This window comes from Desmodus rotundus, chromosome 7 (genome assembly GCF_022682495.2).
Source record: "Desmodus rotundus isolate HL8 chromosome 7, HLdesRot8A.1, whole genome shotgun sequence".
Taxonomy (NCBI): domain Eukaryota; kingdom Metazoa; phylum Chordata; class Mammalia; order Chiroptera; family Phyllostomidae; genus Desmodus; species Desmodus rotundus.
Window position 1 is genome coordinate 105010153 of NC_071393.1, and position 18314 is coordinate 105028466.

Here is an 18314-nt window from a genome sequence, read left to right on the forward strand (position 1 = left end):
TCTGGTGTAAGTCCCATTCACAAAGAGGTGTAAGGGGCTTTCTTCTCAAGCTTAGCTTCTCAAGTACCTCCGAAGCACTGTCTCTTTCCATTCCATGTTGCTAGAGGATATTAAGGCACTGGCAAGGAGATTAGGAAGACCTTGGTTCAAATTGCTGCTCTGAGTTTATTATCTGTATAAGTATGGAGAAAGCATATGACTTTTCTGAGCTGTCTTCTGTAAAGTGGGGAAAAAATAACACTTCCTTCTAATTTGATGGAATATTTAAATGAGAACAATAGATAGTGTAACAGCCCAGTGCCTGGTTACAGGTGACATGGGTACTCTGTCCGCCCTGGTCACCGCTGCTATTTTGTAATGGAGTTCGTTCTGCTCAGACCGAGTCTATTGTTCAGCAGATAGTAGGGAGTGCTGTTGTTCTGCACGACTGCCTCTAGGTGAGGTGGGCTGCGTCTCCGCCCTCCAGGGGTATATCTGAACTGATCCACGTCACTTCAGCGCTTCTGGACCAGAACTGACCTCTCAGCTTTTCCTACAAGATACACCGGTGTGACGGAGTGCTATGAAGCTGTTGCTTGAGTTCTGGTCTCCTAAGTAGGTTGACCTGTGGGCAAAAAGAAGAGATGAGTCTTGGCAGCATATTTCTTCTCTATGGTGCTGAATATTTTAGCGTTTCTGACATCTCTGCCCTCTGCCATTGTCACTGCTGCAGAACTCTGTTCTTGGTATGAGCGAGGAGGTTCAAGCTAGAAACTGGAACCTGCTCCCAAAGAGCTGACAGTTCCAGTAGCAAAGGAGACCCATAAAGGGATAATGCCACCAAAAAAAGAGGCACGCCCCACTTACGCATCGATGTATGGAAATGTGGTGGCGAACACAGTGATGAGGAGGATGGTGGAGGGAAACTTTCTGGAGGAAGTGAGGTGGGAGGAGCGACAGTTGAAGGTGAGAAGGGAAGCAGAGGGGATTGGTGTTAATAACTACCTTAGTCATGGTAAGCCAGTTTCTCCTGTGACAGCAAAACCTCGGTGGTTACAACTGCAGAAGTAACCAGTGTGGGTCAGCTGTGGTTCTGCTCCTCCCCATCTTCTCTCCAAGGCCCAGCCCTGGCGGAAGAGGAAAGCGAGACATGGTCAACTGCTAGCAGGCTCCGAGCTTGTGCTTAGAAATGACATGTCACTTCTGCCCACATTTCTTTGGCCAAGGCATATCGTATGGCCACTCCTGAGTTCACAGGACAAGCATGCATCCTCCTTCCGTAAAGATTGGTGTCATAAGTCGCACGGCCAAGCCTGAGGTCATTGGTGTGGGTGGAGGACCCATAATTTTCTACTAGGGAGGGGCAGTGAATCATCTGCCATGATGGCTACCAAGACGGGCACTAACGATGTATTGATAGGCTTGGTTTTATTTCCCACTTAAAGCATATTACAACCAAAAGTCAACCTAAGTAGGTGGATGTGCTGATAGATGAAGACCTCCCCGATAGTCCTGGAGGTGCTGGGCAGAGCTGGTGCCCTCGAAGCATCCACTTCCCTTGTCCTTTCAGTCGTATTCTGTGTCCTCCCAAAACGCGTCCCGAGCCACAGACTGTGCGGTGGCAGCGCCGTGTGCATCTCCAAGACAGCTCATGGTTCTGTGTGCGTGAGGGAGAAAATTCCACGTTCTGCCTTGTCGATGTCTTTATTCTGTGTGAAAATTGCCTACAGCTGTTAGTTGTTAAAGAGCCAATGCCAAACCAGAACTTGAAGCTGAAACCATTGGAAAACAAATTATCTTGAGGTTTGTATCTGTCCTGGTGAGTGAGGGATGAATTTTTGTCTACTTCTGATTTTAGGGACTTAGACCACAAATCTTTCCCACTGCCAAGGGTGTCCTAGGACAAGGGAAGTGGACTCAGAGCCACTGGAAACCTCTGCCCTGGCTCCTCTCGAGTAGTCACGGAAGCAGTTCTGCCTCTGCCAGGTCACAGGAGAGGGAGGCCACATGGGGCGGCAGAGTGCCTGGCCTTTGGAGTCGGGCCACTCTGCACCCTAGAGTGACGTCATTTAAGACGGTTTCTGTTGGAATCTGAGTTTGTTTTCTTGTCTATAAAATGGGGCTGATACCTTCTCTCCCGCAGGGTGGGTGTGAAGATTAAAGCAGATGACTTCTTTTAAAGGGCTGGCACCCAGTAGGTGCTGTACGTCCCACATCCCAGTGCAGGGAGGTAATACAGGTATTTTCTAGGCACAACACCCTAGCAAGTATCCCAGGCTTTTCCTTTTCTTGAAAGCTGATCTGCCTGCCGGGAGCAAGCCAATGTGGGTCCCGGCTTGTATCTGTTGGAAAGCATCTCATTAGACCTGGTTGTTGTAAGCCAGTTCCCTTGGCTTTGTCTGATGAGTCACTCATTTGATGTTTTAAAAAGTGATACCAAATAGGTTGCTTTCAGAAGAGCTTACTGCAACCTTATCATCTCATAAATAAAGCAGTCCTGAATGGGAGGTCAGCCATGGGAATCTTTAAAGGAGGTGGGCAGCGAGGAGTGCCTCATTCTCTAGCGGGCTCCCCGTCACAGCTGAAGAAATGGCATCCTTCCAGTGTCAGGAAGTAGTGCTTTCTGGAGGCCCCATTCCCATACCCGCCTATTTTTTTTTTAAAGATAACTTCATTGAGATAACAATTCATGTACCATATAATTCATCTATCTACAGTGTACTATTCACTGGCTTTTATTATATTCACAGAACTTTGCAACCATCAGTACAATACATTTTAGAACATTTTTGTCACCCCCCAAAAGCAACTCCCTTACCCATTTGCCATCACTCCCCCCTTCTCTCCAACCCTTCCAACCTCTCGTCTGCTCTCTGTTCTGTGAATTTGCCTCTTCTGAGCACTTTATAGAAATGAAATCATAGACTACGTGGTCTCATGCAGTCATTTGTAACCAGCCTCTTCCACTTAGCTTAAGTGTGTTCAGGGTGCATTCATGTTATTGCATGGACCAGTGCTTCATTTCTCTTTATTGTCAAATAATATTCCAGTGTATGGACGTACCGCATTGTGTCTGTCCATTTGTCATTGAGGGACATTTGGGTTGTCAGTCTTTACTATGAATAATGCTGCTATAAACATTCGTATGCCAGTTTTTGTGTGGAAATATATTTTCAGTTCTCATGGATATATACCGGCACCTAAGAGTAGAATTTCTGAGTCATATGGCAACACTGTTTAACTTTTGAGGAACTGCCAGATGGTTTCCCAAAGTGGCTGCATCATTTTACGTTCCTGCCAACAGTGTATGAGGGTTCCAGTATCTTCACATATTTGCCAGCTCTGGAGAGTTTGCGTAATCTCTGCCAGCCATGTATTTTATGCCTTTGAGTATCAGTCCTTTTTTCCCTTCTTACCTTCCCCACGAATCAGGAACATATCCCATCTGAGACCCAGCACTGTTGCCATAAAATGGGAGTCAGCTGAAGCCTTGTCTTTTCTGCAGCCTTTCTTTATTATTATTATTGATGTGGTTGGTTTGTTTATGTATTTATTTTTAAAAATCATTTCTTATTTTCAGTTACAGTGGGCATACATTATTGTATCAGTGTCAGGGGTGCACCCCATGGTTAGACATTACGTAGCTTAGTAAGCGATCATCCTGATGAATCTCGCACCCATCTGGTACCATATGTAGTTATTAGACTGTCACTGACTGTATTCTCTGTGCTGTGCTCTATTTACATCCCCATGACTGTTCCGTAACCACCGATCTGTCCTTCTTAATCCCTCCACCTTTTTCTCCCATCCTCCAGCCCCCTCCCATCTGGCAACTCCCAAAGCAGCTCTATCTGATTCTGTTTCTGGTCTGCTTGTTCATTTATTTGCCTTTTAGATTTAATTGTTGATAGATATGTATTTATTGCCATTTTATTGTTCGTATTTTCGATCTCCCTAAGACTGTCTGCAGGCTTTTAAAGGTCTTAGGTTATTCCCGCCAACCTATTTGAAGAGTCCTGGGCGTGACAACTCTACACATGGTTTTTGCTCAAGTAACTTTTCCATCTCAATGTTCGTAATAGGATATGTCTTTGGGGCTGAACAGCAGAATGTGTCATTATTTGACAGATGAATTCTTTTAACCTGTATATGTGTTAAGTGCCCACTCTGGGCCGGGCCCTAAAGTAACTGGTAAGCAAAACAGACATGGCCTTTAATTGCTTTGAGGGGCTGAAGGTCTAGGAGGGAAATGGGTAACTAAACACATAGTCTTACCCAGAGTGTCCAACTGCTATGAGCTGGGCTGTGCTCAAGCAATACATTTTGTGGGGAAATAACCTTTATTCCCATTTTTTTTTTTTACAAGGAGGAAGTTCCACTCACAGGTTCCTTTTCTTTCACCCTTAGCTCTCATGCTGAGGCTAACACTGCCAGCTTCTCTCGCATCTCCTCTTTGCCATATGCAAAGCGCAGTTTCTCTCCTGTTCTTTATTTCTCTGCAAATTAACCTGCTTTTAGAAGACACATATTCTGTGACCCTTGGTGCTATAACTTTCATAGGAATGAGCCCCCTTTGGGGAGCTCTGCAGTTGCTCAGCTATCCTTATGATTGGTGGGTAAATGGCTAATTCAGCGAGCCCACTTGTCTGCAGATGAAAGTCGTTTTCCATTCGCTGATTCCTTAGCTTAGCTCTCAGATAACTCCAGACTTGCTGGGGAAGGAAGGTGCTATTTACTGACTTCTACCCCTAAGCCCCACAGGTACCTAACCCAGTGTGAAGGACCTTGAAAGGCTTCCTGGAGGAAGTGACATTGAATGTAAGACATGAAAAACAAGAAGGAATTATTGAGGCAAAGAGGAGGGAAAAGTGTTACAGACAGTAAAATGAGCATGCGGAAGTGCTGGGAGGTGACAGAAAGGGCGGAAGGCTTAAGGAGCTGAAAGTTCATACAGACGGAGCATGCAACAGGCAGCTGTAAGCCCTGGGGTTCCAGGAGACAAGCCTGGGAAGGGGCAGGAGATTGTTCAGTAAACTATGTATCTCAGACATTTTCCGAACCAGAGAAAATACCTGGGTTTTTTTTAGGTTCTTTCAGTGAACTAAATATACCAAAGTACACCAAAATATTTGGCTACCTGGTAATATTTACAAAACATAATGATTGCTCTTTGTGGTCTCTGTGAGGTTTCGGTAAGTTTAGCAAAAGGTGTTATGAATCCCTGAGTAGAGTTTGAGTGTGTTTTCCTTTGTTTGAGTTCAGTTGTTGAGGTGAAATGCTTTCTCGTTGCAGTTCATACCTCTTGGCTATGTTAATTTTGAGATAAAAGCACTAGAAGCCTCCTTCCCCTTTTCTACTCAATGCCTAGACTCTTGCACACACCAGGAGTCGATGGACTATGGGTTTCCTACACAATATTTTACAGAAACAGTGACATTGGAGTTGATGTCTCCTCTCAGGTTTCCTATCCTCTTCTGCCTGGTGAAACATGCAAAACGTCCCCCTGCCTTTCCTGGCGTGATTTTAGGTGAGAACCTTGTTTAAGACAAGGCTGTTTATTATTTTCGAAGCGTACTGTAGTAAATCTCGTGTCTTAGAGCACACACGTAGTGTGTGCCTGGAATCAGTTTTACCGACTTATTAGAGGAAAGCTTCCATTTCTAGTAGTGTGCTTCGCCGTGAATTTTTACCCAGTTGGAAACAATAGGCAGTATGCACCCAAGTTTTCCTAAGCCTGAAATGTTACCAGTTCCATTTTCTGCTGGGTTTTTGTTGTTGTTGTTGTTAATCTGCCTTTTCTCCAACCCAGTGCTGGGTTTTCCATTTGATTGGCCAATGGGTCTAATATTTTGAGATAATATATATATATACAGTGTTGTGCCTCCCAGGAAATGTAAAATATTTCAAAGGAACTTGCTGAGAAATTTAACATTACCGACCATGAAACCATTTATACTACTGAGGATTGTCAGCAAAAGTTACAGTCTCAGTGAGGAGGGTTGTAATGATGGATACCATTGGATGATGGGAAGATATGTGTCTTTATAAACATCATTCCTTAGTGTAGGTCAGTTTAATTAAGTACTGAGGACATTCTGAACATTAGTAACCAGGCATAGAATTTGAAAAATGAAGGTAGAAGGAGTGAGAGAATTCAGTCAGCATATCAGACAAATTCACAGTCAAGGAAAAATGTGCCAAGTGAATTCCCTTGGGAACCTGCATCAGTAATCTCTTCATTTTTCAATATAGTCTGAAGTCACTTTGGTATGAAAGGCGCTGCAGGAATCCAAATTAGTCTTATGGACTTGCCAGTGTACAGATTTTAGCCGTGCGAATGTAACCTGTCTTCTCAGGTTGCCAACATAAATTTTTTTCATTACCAGGGCTATTTTAAGCTCATTTTTATACGAAAATTCTTCCATTTTCACCAGAACTGATGAAAAGTTTCAACACTTTTTATCTCTTTATTGTTAAAACTAGCCTTTTATGCTGCAGCCATGACTAAGAATGGAACGTTTCATACAGGAGCTGTTCGGCTCCCTGTCTCCAAAGAATGCTCCAAGAAAGATGAAAATATTGGGTAGCAAGAATATTTGATTTCTTTTTTCTTCTGATAGAAATTTTTTCTATTCTTCTTTTCTATCAGAAGAAAAAACTGGTTATAAGGAGTCCTAATTTTAATCAGTTGTTTCTTAATTCAAATGTAAAGGATTACTCAGTAATTAAGCAGAAGAAGTCAGAGTACATATGGCTTCAAAGATATATCTAGAACAATCTCAAAGTATTCAGTTGTCTGGAAGCCAAAAATCAGGAATTTTAATGAAGGAATCGGTATTAAAATTGTCCTATTTCCATGAGGTTAAAAATTATAAAAACTTACAGAGTTCAAAAGAGAAAATTACCTTTAGGAAAAGGACGTGGTTAGTTGACAGAGAAGAAAAAAATATTGAGTAGCTCCTCCCTCAACACTAGCATTTTTGGGTAAATCAACTCGATGCATACAAAGAAAAGTACTTAGAACCGCGTGAAAATATGCTGTATCTCACAAAGGGAAGTGAGAATGTAGATACGGGCTTAAGCGTGTTCAGCGCCAAACTCCTGTGAAGTGGATGTGAGCTGCTGCCAGGGCACAGTCAATCTAAGGATGACAAAAATGGTCCCAAACCCGGACCTTTGTAAGTGCAATAAATTACTTCGGCCCTGAGCACAACTGATGGCAGTGATGCAGGGCCATGTCCGTAGAGGTGGTTTTGCTTACTTATATCTGTTGCACTTTTGCATAGAACGTTGCATACTTCTAAGAATCAGAGTAGGGGTAGCAGTAGGCCCTCTCCCTGCGGGGCGGGTACATTTCCTTGTGCTGGTTGAGACGGTAAGATGGTCAGCCTGGATCCTTACATTTCTTTCTCGTCCTCTGATTCCCCAACCAAATGCAGTAAAGTTTAAGGCAAAACCACAAAACCATTTTATTCCTTGTAGTCCTAAATTTACTTCTGATTTTCCTAAGATCATTTTATTGTCCTTTTCTACAGACCATAAAATTTAGATTTTGACTGAAAGTTAGTTAGATACTGGGTTATCAATCAATATGTTTATTTCTGGGTGCTTCTTAATTTAGACTACAGAGATTGAAATTGGGGGGAGCAGAGTGTGGTGAGATGGAGTAAAGAAACTTGCCTTTTTTAAATGCAGGTACTCCAAAATCGTCTCTGAACTTAACAGTGTTACTAAGAAAATGGTTGTTTCATTGGCCTCGATGACTTTCATTACAGTGAATCTTAAAGAGACTCTGAGCAGCACGTACCGACTTAGTTTTTGGCTGAGGTTTAAAATCTGATTCTTTAGTTTAAGCCTCGGACGGCCATGTGCAAATTACACAGTGAACACACTATCTTGACTTTCCAACCCTACCTGTCCCCTTATAAACCAGTAGAGGTTTTAAATGACCGGGAGAATAATTTGACCTTCCTAAGTAGTATGTCCAGGTAAGCTTTCAAGTATCATTTTGAAAATGTGTTTCAGCAATGGCTGGACCAGTCTGGTAGTTTCTACAAATAACTGCACATGAGAATATATATTGATGCCCATCTAAACATCATTTAAACATCTGAACATCATTTGCTTTTACAAAACATATGTCGCGTGGCCTGTGGAAGGTAAATGCCCAATATGTGGGTGGTATATTTTAGTTCTAAATTCTCCTCAAATATTTTTATTTGTTGCACCTAGATTCCTCTCCTGCCCCACCTTCGATTCCCAGAGTTCCTCTGGAATTTAAAACTTTCTTCATGGGTGTTATAGGACCTCCAGGTCCCTGAAAAAGATACAGTATTAAATAAATCCACTATAAACATCCTACAACTGCTAGTTGTTTATTTCATCACACAATGTAATAATTAAGAACTAAACTAAACCAGTGAATGAAAGCTCACTCAATATATATGTTGTTTTCAGGAAAGATGGGCATTTCTTGCATATAGAAGGAAAAGTAAGCCATCCTTTGCCGTCTTCTAAACAATCAGACAGTTTGAGCTCACTTCCATAGGGATACCCATTATGTTAAATCCACCGTGAACGTGCACCCTTGCACCTTCAGTGAGCAGAATCGCACACAGACATTGTATCTGGCTATTTTACCCTCAGCATTCCCAGGGCCCAGAGCATCACCTTTCCAGGGTGGTGCTCAGTAAGTGCTTACAGCACGGGTGAGGAACTGATCACTGAAGGAGAGCACAGGCGATGCCCAGTAAGATGTGAGTGAATGCGTGTGTGTGTGTGTGTGCGTGCGTGAAGGAATGGCTGCTGAATGTTTCAGCGGGTTGGGTTTGTATTTCGAATTATTCTCGGAGTAGTAGTGACAGATTTGGGCCAGTCCTTGCGCTCGTCCTGCACCCCATCACCTGATGTCATTCTCTTTGCTCATCTTCACTTAGAGGTCAGTTACAACGGGGGTAACAAAGTGGCTGGCACGAAGGGTAGCAGATTAAAAGGGTAAGTGTGCTAATGTTTAAGAAATATTTTCTGTCTTTAACAAGTCTCTCTACCAGATATTACGTGAGAAAATAAACAGACGCACTGTGGGAAAGACTCATTGCACTAGATGTCTTGTGACCCAATTAAAACTTAAAAATGTCACCTAAGCTGCCAAACAAGTCTCTGGAGGGAATGCTGAGCAGGTGTGGGCACGGCAGACGAGCACGGTGCTGGTGTCACCGAGGGAGGGAGACATGTGTGGCACTGGGCTTCACAGTCGCCCACCCGTGCTCTTCTCGTCTGTCACCTTACAGCTGCTCTGTGTCCCAGGAGACAAAGTCCCTCCGTTCAATTAGGAGAATACGGCTTAGACTTTCTCTCAGCTGAGCCTTGTCAACAGAAGTTTTACTAGATTGTAGGTGTAAAAACTGGAAATTGGGGTGGCTGAATAGATTCGGGAACGTGATTTTAACACGTATTTAGAACAGAGCTGTTTATTTTAGATTATTGGAAAACTGCTGGTGATACAGACTAATTAAAAGTTGAAGTTACTCCAATGAGTTTCTAGTTGAAATAACACAAAGAAGCCAAATGAGAACCCTACAATTAGCAGCAGACGTTGCCCAGTAAAATGTGTGTAGTTTGCATTGCCTACTATTAAAGGCTGAAGGGAAATAGTGTAAAACACCCAACCATTGGTAGTAAGAAACCCCAGATTATTTCTATTAGTCAGCCTCTGCCTGTGGGATTCCTCAAGTCTTATTTTTGTATACTGAAGGAAGACATGTCTGTCAGACACAGCATTACCGCGTAGGTGGTTGTGACTCATGTTGTGGCATTTTGTGAAATGACTGAGAATGTTGGCAGCACTCTTACAGGCTAAACACCTTTAAGGTTTGTTTCCTGGGTGTACACATCCCTTTTGAAATGTAAAACTCTGTTGTTTTCCATTTATGTCTGTCCTGACTGGTTAGGAGCAGCTAATAATTCACTGAGTGTACTTCTGTTTAATATGACAAAAATCTTATTTAACTTCCAGATTCCAAACGATCACTAGGAAGATAAAATACTGTTCTCAGGGTCATTGTGGTTAAATTTTAAGAGCTGCATTGGCAGTTCATGGCTCTTGGATGTGACTGTCATTTGCTGTGGTGGGGATAGATGTTCATAAATTTAAGGAATTGTCACAGCCCAATAGTACATTTTCTCCGTACTGCCAAAGCACCACCCTTAAATCCACCATCTGCCTTGCCTGGCCTTTTCCTCACCGTGGTGTAGTTGTCACCATGCCACATGACTGAAGGTCTGATTACTTGCCCCTCCAAAGGTTTGACTTATTGCTGGTAGTGTTGAGTTGTAGGATGGGAGGAAAGGGTAATGACGGAGAGGGTGATGTCCAGAGAAGGCAGGCGTTGCTAACAGTGTTGGGTGTGTGTGAGGTGAACCTGAGGGTTCTGCTCGCTGGGCATATGGGAAAACTTTGGCATGTGGGTCGGGTGAGGATGGGCGAATTTAATTGGGCTTGTTTGCTGTGGGCAAATACTTGTTATATTTAATTTGAAGGAGAAAAGGTAGCCTTGTCTGAGTAATGATATGGTTAGAAATTCTGTGAGCTCTGTACATTGAGTCAGGTAGATGGTCAAGGGTCATTAAAAAGGAAAACACAGAGATACACACATATATCCACACGCACCTCAAACAGCCACAAACACCGACACACACTAAACAATGAGTTGATTGTCAGGAGACTCCAGAGGCCTGTCTTAGCCTCTCCGTCTCCTCGTTTTTCTCCTCCCTTCTCCCAGCATTGATCACATGCTTCTCCTATCTCTCTGTGAGCATATTAGTATGTGTGTAAAGAATTAGCTTAACTCGTTAGAAATAGAAATCCTGAATTTCCTGTATTAGAGATTTCTCTTGTTAGCCGGAAACTTGATTGTTGGCTCACAGAAATCTATTGATTTGGTAGATTTTCAAACAATGAATGCTTTTAATATGGCTTTGGAGGTTTTATAAATAATCCCTTACTTCCATTTAGTTCACAGAGCTTTTTCAACTCCTTCAAGACCCTTATTGTACATTATTTCAAAATTCCTTCCCTTGCTTTATCTAGCAGATCAATCCATTTCCTTAGATTTATTTGTACTGTACCAATTGTTTTCTGATTTATGTAGATTTCTCGGTAGAGCTGCCTTCCTACTCTGGAGCATAGGGCTGGTGAGATTTCTTGGTACCGAATCTTTTAGAAGTAGGGCTTAATAATATGCTTTGTGAGGGATGAACCCCAGAACTTTAGTTCCCACAGCTGGGCTTCCCTTAAAGGTCCTTTCTTTTTAATAAAATATATATATATAATTAATATCTTTCCTCTAAGATATTATAAACAATTTTATAATGATGTAATTAATATCTTCTCTAAGAAGGGTTTTGTTTGTTGGTTTTTCAGAAACTTGAACTTTCTGTGGAGAGGAATGATGCTTAGTAAAATTTCTCCTTTCAACACTTGCTAAGCCATTTTTCTTTCATCAAATTTTAAAAATATTCAATAATGAAAAAAACTTGGTGGCCAATGAATGGAGCTAGGCCATTTCAAGTCTAAGCTATTGTGGCAGAGAATTTGTTCCTTTATCTTGGCATTAATTGCCCATCCCCGCAGCAAGTGGACGTGTGGTCAGAGGTCCTGAAATGATGCTGCTGTCGCAGGAGGAGGAGGGGAGGTAGGGCAGGTTGGCAAAGGCCATGTCATAAAGGGTCTCAACCCACCAGCTAAGAAATTTGGACTTTATCCCGAAAAGAAAGGGTACCACTGAAGCCTTCTATCATCTTGTCTTCCTAACTAGGTTCTAAATTCCATAAAATCAGGGTCTGTTATTCATCTTTGTGTTCTTTACAATGTCTGGCCTTGGTCCTGGAGTGGGTAGGACAGCGAGTAAGTGTTGATTGATCTCTAAGGCCGTGATAATCTCTTAGAGTCTTGCATGCCTGACTCAGCCATATTATTAAAATGGAATGAGTCAGAGCAGAGACAGTTTTGGAATGGAGGGGTGGAGGTCTTATTACACCCTGGGCACTGTGCCTAGGCACTCCCAGTTATTATCTAATTTAATCTACGTCAGTCTCCCTGCTCAGAATCTGCCAGTGACCTCTGATTGCTCTTAGGATAAAGACCAAAGTTGATAGTGGCCTTCAAGGCTGCTGTTTACTGTCTGTACTGCTTTTGTTGTTGTTGTTTAAACTATTTAATTCCTAGCTATCTTTCAGATTCCACTTCACTTCCCAGGGACAGCCTTCACTAACCCACCTTTCCCCACCACAAGTGGGCTCTTGAAGCTTCCTGAGCATCATGTGATTATTTGGCTTCCTTTCTACCTGCTCAAGAATATGAGCTCTGTGATACCACTTTATCCTCTATACCTAGCACAATGCCTCAAAACACTTTTTTGGGCCTGGCTGGTGTGGCTCAGTGGATTGAGTGCTGTCCTGCAGACCGAAAAGTTGTGGTTTGATTCCCAGTCAGGGCGCATGCCTGGGTTGCAGACCAGATCCCCAGTTGCGGGCGTGCCAGAATAACCAATCAATATTCCTCCCATACATCATCGATATGTCTCTCCCTCTCTCTCTTCCTCCTTCCCCCTCTCTCTAAAAATAAATAAATAAAATATTTAAAAAAAACCACTTTTTGGTTGCATGACTGAATCTTTGAGATGCCTATCAGACATATGTTGTCAGTCTAATAGTCAGGTGAGGAAATTGAAAGTCATAGGTTAAGTCACTTGTTCAAGGTTGCGTAACCCGGAAGACCCAGACCTGGAACTCAGGGATGTCTGACACCAAAACCCTCCTCTCTGCTAACAGACAGCATGTGTTTTCATATTTGCGTCAGTGTCGTGATTCTACCTACCTGTTGAATGAGGCACAGAATGAACGGGCAAGTGGGTAAGAATGTGGGCTCTGTAACCAGACAGTCTAGACTCAAGTTTCTCTCCCACCTTTGTTACCTTGAGCAAGCTATTTAATCTCCCTGAATTCAGTTTCCTGGAAAATGAGGTAATATTACCCACTTAATAGGATTGTTGCAAGGATAAACTAAATTAACTCATATAAAACACTAACGCTAAGCACACAGAATGTGCTCACTGATTGCCAGCCGTTACTATTATCAGTATCCATTCATTCCTCCCCATTGTTTTTTACTGTAATCTAAAATTATATCCAGAGACCCAATAGCAATTTTTAATTTATTTTATGGAAATTCACTTCTTGCATGAAACGATCTGCCCCTAAATCCTTGTCCAACTGTGTTCTCTCAATTCAAAATCGGTCGTTTCTGTGTCTCAGCAGAAGACACAGAAGTTTTCTGCCTCTAACAGCAAAATATGGTAATATTAATACCCTTTGCTGTGAATTTTTAGGTTTTAGGATTCACATTCCTTCACACCTCAAGCTCAGTTAGCAAAAACACAGTGCTACGGTATAGTAAAAGATGCAATGTTAATAACACTGTTCACTCTCTTACAAATCACAATCCTTTCCCCAGACTAAGCACCATATTATCAAGCTGTTTGAATAACTGACCTGACTCCCACAGCCCCCCAAAATGTAATTCTAATTGTTTAGAAGTGATTTATGTCACCATTACTTTCCCCATTCATCAGTAGGTGAAAGCAGGTGTGACTTACAGGAAATTAAAAAAGAAAGAAAGGAAGAAAAATAATTACTTCACATATATATAATAGTTGCATGCCAAAATTTAAACATTTTTAGCATGTTCCCTTATATGGGACTTTCTGTAAATATCTGTCGTTCTCTCCCTAGTTATTCATTGTTGACATTCTTAACTAGCTTTTTTGTGGTTAAGATGTAATAGTATGTGGGTATGTTTTAGTGACTTAACTGTTTACCTTTGTTCTTAAAGAAGATTTCTGTTTAAATGCTGAGAAATAACAACAGTACAGTTTGCCATCCCTCCCCACCCCCACCCTTCAGGCGTTACTCCATGCTTAGCTGATGTTGCTAATCCTCACAATAGCCCTGCAAGAGAAGTGATATGCCCATCCCAGAGATGAGGAAGTAAAAGTTTAATAAGATTAAGAATTTACCCAGGAAGCCAGCATGTATCAAGCCCTGAGTGGCTGGGCCCTGGTGGTATGGTGTTAGTTAAAAAGACAGGGCTTCAGGGGATAACGAGAATGAGCCTGGCAAAGTAAGTCAGGGTTATACGTGGAAGACCTTCAGGGCAGGCCTTGGAATGTGTCATTCATTTTGTAGGTAATGTGGGATGAATGAAGTTTTTTGAACCAGGAACTCAAAACAGCACAGGTGCTCTGTGGTCCTCGGACCAGCAGCATTGGCAACACTTGGAAACTTAATAGAAATGGAAATTCTTATACTTCCTCCCACCTGCTCAGTCTGAAACACTGAGTAATCAGTGATGTGAGGAGTCCGCTCTGTGATTCTGATGCTTGCTCAAGTCTGAGAATTCACTCCTTAATGAATTCTGGCCCTGCTGTGGGAAGGAGTGGAAGGGCAAGGAGGAACAAGTGGAGGCTATTGCCAGAAGCCAAGGGAGAGGTTATTAGGGCGTAAGTTTGGGTGGTTTCATTGGAAACGAAACAAAGGGAAAAATCATGAGACGGTTCAAGGCAGAAATAATTGGATTTGATGACTAAATGGAGGTAAGAGGAGGAGATATAAAGTCAGTAACCACAGGTGGCAGAATTGCAGGTACACACCAAAGAGAGGACTTAGTTATGCTTCTCAGAGAGAGGACTTGTTTGTGCTTCGCAGGGATCTAAACATCACTGTGCATTAATTTATAGCATCTTTTTATAAATCTTACACCCAGTAATCTACCGCCCTCAACTAGATAACTTTCCCTACAGGGATAAAATTGGGCCCGATGCTCCAGTAATGGGCCGATAATACTACCTACCATAGATTGAGTTGTTAAATGCCGAGAACTGTCCTCTAGGTACTGTACATTCATTGTCTCTTTGTTGTTACTCACTAGTTATGGATGTTTGTAAATTCCCTTCCCATAGTGTCCAATCTAAGCTGCACACCACTGTGAAACTTCTGTTTCCAGATACTGGTCTGAGAGACCAGGAGTCTGGGCTCTGGAGTCGGACAGCTCTGGGCTGAAAACCCAGCCCATCGTTTACCAGGTGTGTAGTCTTGAGCAAGTTACTTACCCAGTCTTCTGCCTACATTTCCCCCAGCTCTGTTAAACGGGGATTCTTATGAGGAGTAGGCAACAATGAGTGGAGCTCTTAGGGTTGTTGTGAGAACTAAATGAGAAAACACACGATGCTTGGCACGTGAAGTACTGAATAAATACCAGTGGAGTTACAGCGATGAAGATGTCACTCCACTGCTCAGGACCTTCATTGGGTCTCCTTGGTCAAGACAATTTACTGCTCCGTCTGGCATTTAAGACTTTCTATGAATGAGTCACTCTGCTTCTCAAAGCTTTTATGTGATGATGCTTTTCATAATCCCAGTGCTTCAGCCAAGCTGGTCCGCGTCCCCCAAATGCACCGAGTCTGTGACCATATCCCAGCCTGTGATTCTGTTCCTCCGCTCCTCTGATCAGGTCCAAGTCCTTCAGGCCCCAGCCTGATATTCAGTGTTCGTAGAGCCATCCCTAGCAAGCTCTGATCTGCAGTATGATTAATCCATTCAAACTTGAGCTTTGATGGCCTTTACTGATCAGTGGACCCTCTGCAGCAGTGCATGTAACTCAGGATGACCCTGTTTGTGCTCAGCCCACCTCCCCACACCCTTCAGTAAGGGCAGAGCCTCGACTCTCTGCTGTGCTCAGTGCCAAGTGTGAGGGATGTGCTTTCTTAATGGTGGTAACATACACCTTAATTTAGCTTCTTGGTCTTTTAAATATGTGTTGGTGTTTTTTTCTCTCACTGATGATGCTGATAACTTCCCCTACTGGGATAACAGATAATCTATGAAATACTAATTATTATTTTTCTTCTCAGGATGAACTTGATCTCACAGACAAACACAGGGAAGCCATGTTTGCACTTCCAGCTGAGAAAAAATGGCAGATATACTGTAGCAAGAAAAAGGTAAGATATCTATTATATACATGGTTAACTGGGAAATTATCAATTTTGATCCCCTTTCCTCTCCCATTTCACCACCAGAATTCAGACAGCTGTCTATAATGTACAGACAAGATTGAACCCATTCTGCTGTGGCTTTGGTGCTGCCTTTGGCAAAGTGCCAACTCCTTGGATGTTTTTATCAACATTTCACTGGACACTCCCACCCCCACCTAGTACCTGGAACCGTTATTCATAATCCTGTACAACTGAGACCCAAAAGTAACATTGGCTACACAGTGAGCAAAGTCTCCCCGCCCTGCCTCGCTCGCTCTTTATGTAAAAGTTTATGTATAGGTGGGTTAGGGCTAGTACTGTGAGGTCTCAGTCCTCGGTGACCGCCTTCTAACAACTTTCCAGTTTGCCACCTCTAAGGCCTTGTCCTCATGGTGTCTCTCCAGCCATTTCACATCTCAAATTGAGGATGGAGGAAAGCGAAAGAAGGCAAAACTCCCCACCTCCCTTCTAAGGGACATGTGCCGGGAGTTACACATCCGAATTCCCCCTCACATCCTCACTGCAAGGAACTCAGTCTTTATTTGGGTGGTCACCCCACGTAAAAGCTGGGTGTTCTGTTACCTTCATAGAAGGGGAAGATGGAATTGGCAGCAGAAACACTAAAGCTCTTACTCCACAGCATCACCCTGTGGACTGTGTCTCCAGCAATCAAGTTCAGTCTGCCATCTTTTAAACCCTGTGGCAAATTCTTAGACTGACCGCATCCCATTTTTGGAACCAGTCCTGCTCATGGCCATCTTCAGGCACTTTCCCTTCCTTCTGTTCCAACAGAGATTTGCATCAAGCTGGGGTAAGCAGGACGGGCTGGGCTAGCACCTAGGGGAAATGTTACCTCTCCACCAGGCAGTGGACACCCCGATTGCTCACTTTTGTCCCAGGGAAGTAAGAACTACAGCAATCCAGCATCTTTCCAAGACACCGTCTCCATCAGGGAGGCCTTTTCTTAGGTGATTTGTATGCATTTCGGGGCCTCCCTTTGCCACATGGCTATGTCTCAGCCGCTCAGTTCCCTCTTTGCTGTCTTGAGTAATTGGCGTGCCACCCTCCCAGGAGCCCTTCTCTTGCATGAGCCTGCGTGTGCCCCTCTCCGGCCAGACTCCATGCCTCTGGTGGTGAGGCGCCTTGTCTTCCTCACCTCTGTAACTCCAGCTTCCGATACTTTGAAATGAATGTCTGATGAGTGAACCACTAAGTTATCATCGCTGTCATACTGAACTGTCAACAATTTGAAGCACATTTAATTTTCCACCTGAGCAGTTACCATGGATAAAACTCTGTGGGGTTTGGTGCTGGGGCCGTTGCTGAGAGATGCGTCCAGCTGTAACTTCTCAATGTGGTCTTCAGGCCGCTAGCGGATCAGACCGGTTGCTGTCTTAAGGGTTCCCGATCCAGTCACAACCAGGAAGACGTGTTTGTGAATGAATGTGTTTCTCACTAACCGGAAAACTTCTCTTTCATTGAACTGATTGTCATGACTCGGGAAGAAGATATAATACACTGGGAGAGAATTTTAAAATAAAATATAATATGCTCAGTTCTGCAAGTAATGGTATCTAAGACCTTTGGAAACAAGGGCGCTTTCCACATGCTCTTGGCCCCTAGAACTGAGAAAGAAAAGTCCACAGGAACCTGTGTACACAGAGGACGTTGTCTATTTTGGCTCGTCCAAGAACAGATTTCTTTTCCCTTAAAATTAGGAAGCAACACGAAGTGGGGATTGAAGTATGCACCGGAGGAAAGGAAAGGGCAGGCAAATGGGAGCAGCCTACCAAGGGGACAGTTTTCTTCTTTCCCAGATTTTATTACACCCTTGACAGCAATTGAAAGTTAATCATGGAAACTACTGCCCCTTAGATTAGAAAAGGCAAACCCTAGAGAATAGTAATGACCTAGGGCTCGCAGCTGCTGCTCATTTTTCAATTTCCAGGCCTATCAAATCCCCTTGCAGGCCTTGTCTCTTGTGCACATGTAGGAGGCTGGATGTGGATGTGGCCATTGGCTCAAAATCCCATTTCTTGATGGATGGCCCCTTCCTGCGAGTACCTGGCCAGATTGCCCAGATCTTTGAGAATACAGTTCTGCTAGCTTTGTTCCAGCAGCTTGGACTTCTTGTGTGACTTAGCAGTGGCGCAGCAGAGGGGACAGCCATTCCAACTCTCTGGGGAGTCCCATGGGCTTATAGGTCCACCTCACTTTAAATCGGATGGTGACTGTGCCGAGGAT

At 43.2% G+C, this 18314-nt stretch overlaps 1 protein-coding gene across 5 annotated transcripts in view; it reads left to right on the plus strand.

Moving 5' to 3' along the window:
- DAAM1 (dishevelled associated activator of morphogenesis 1) overlaps window positions 1-18314 on the plus strand; it is a 150700-nt gene that overhangs the window by 61920 nt on the left and 70466 nt on the right. For all 5 annotated transcript variants that reach the window (XM_024567810.4, XM_053929185.2, XM_045202018.2 and 2 more), the window contains exon 3: window positions 15948-16037. In XM_024567810.4, coding sequence (XP_024423578.2) covers window positions 15948-16037 — 90 coding nt within the window. The remainder of the gene's footprint in view (window positions 1-15947; window positions 16038-18314) is intronic.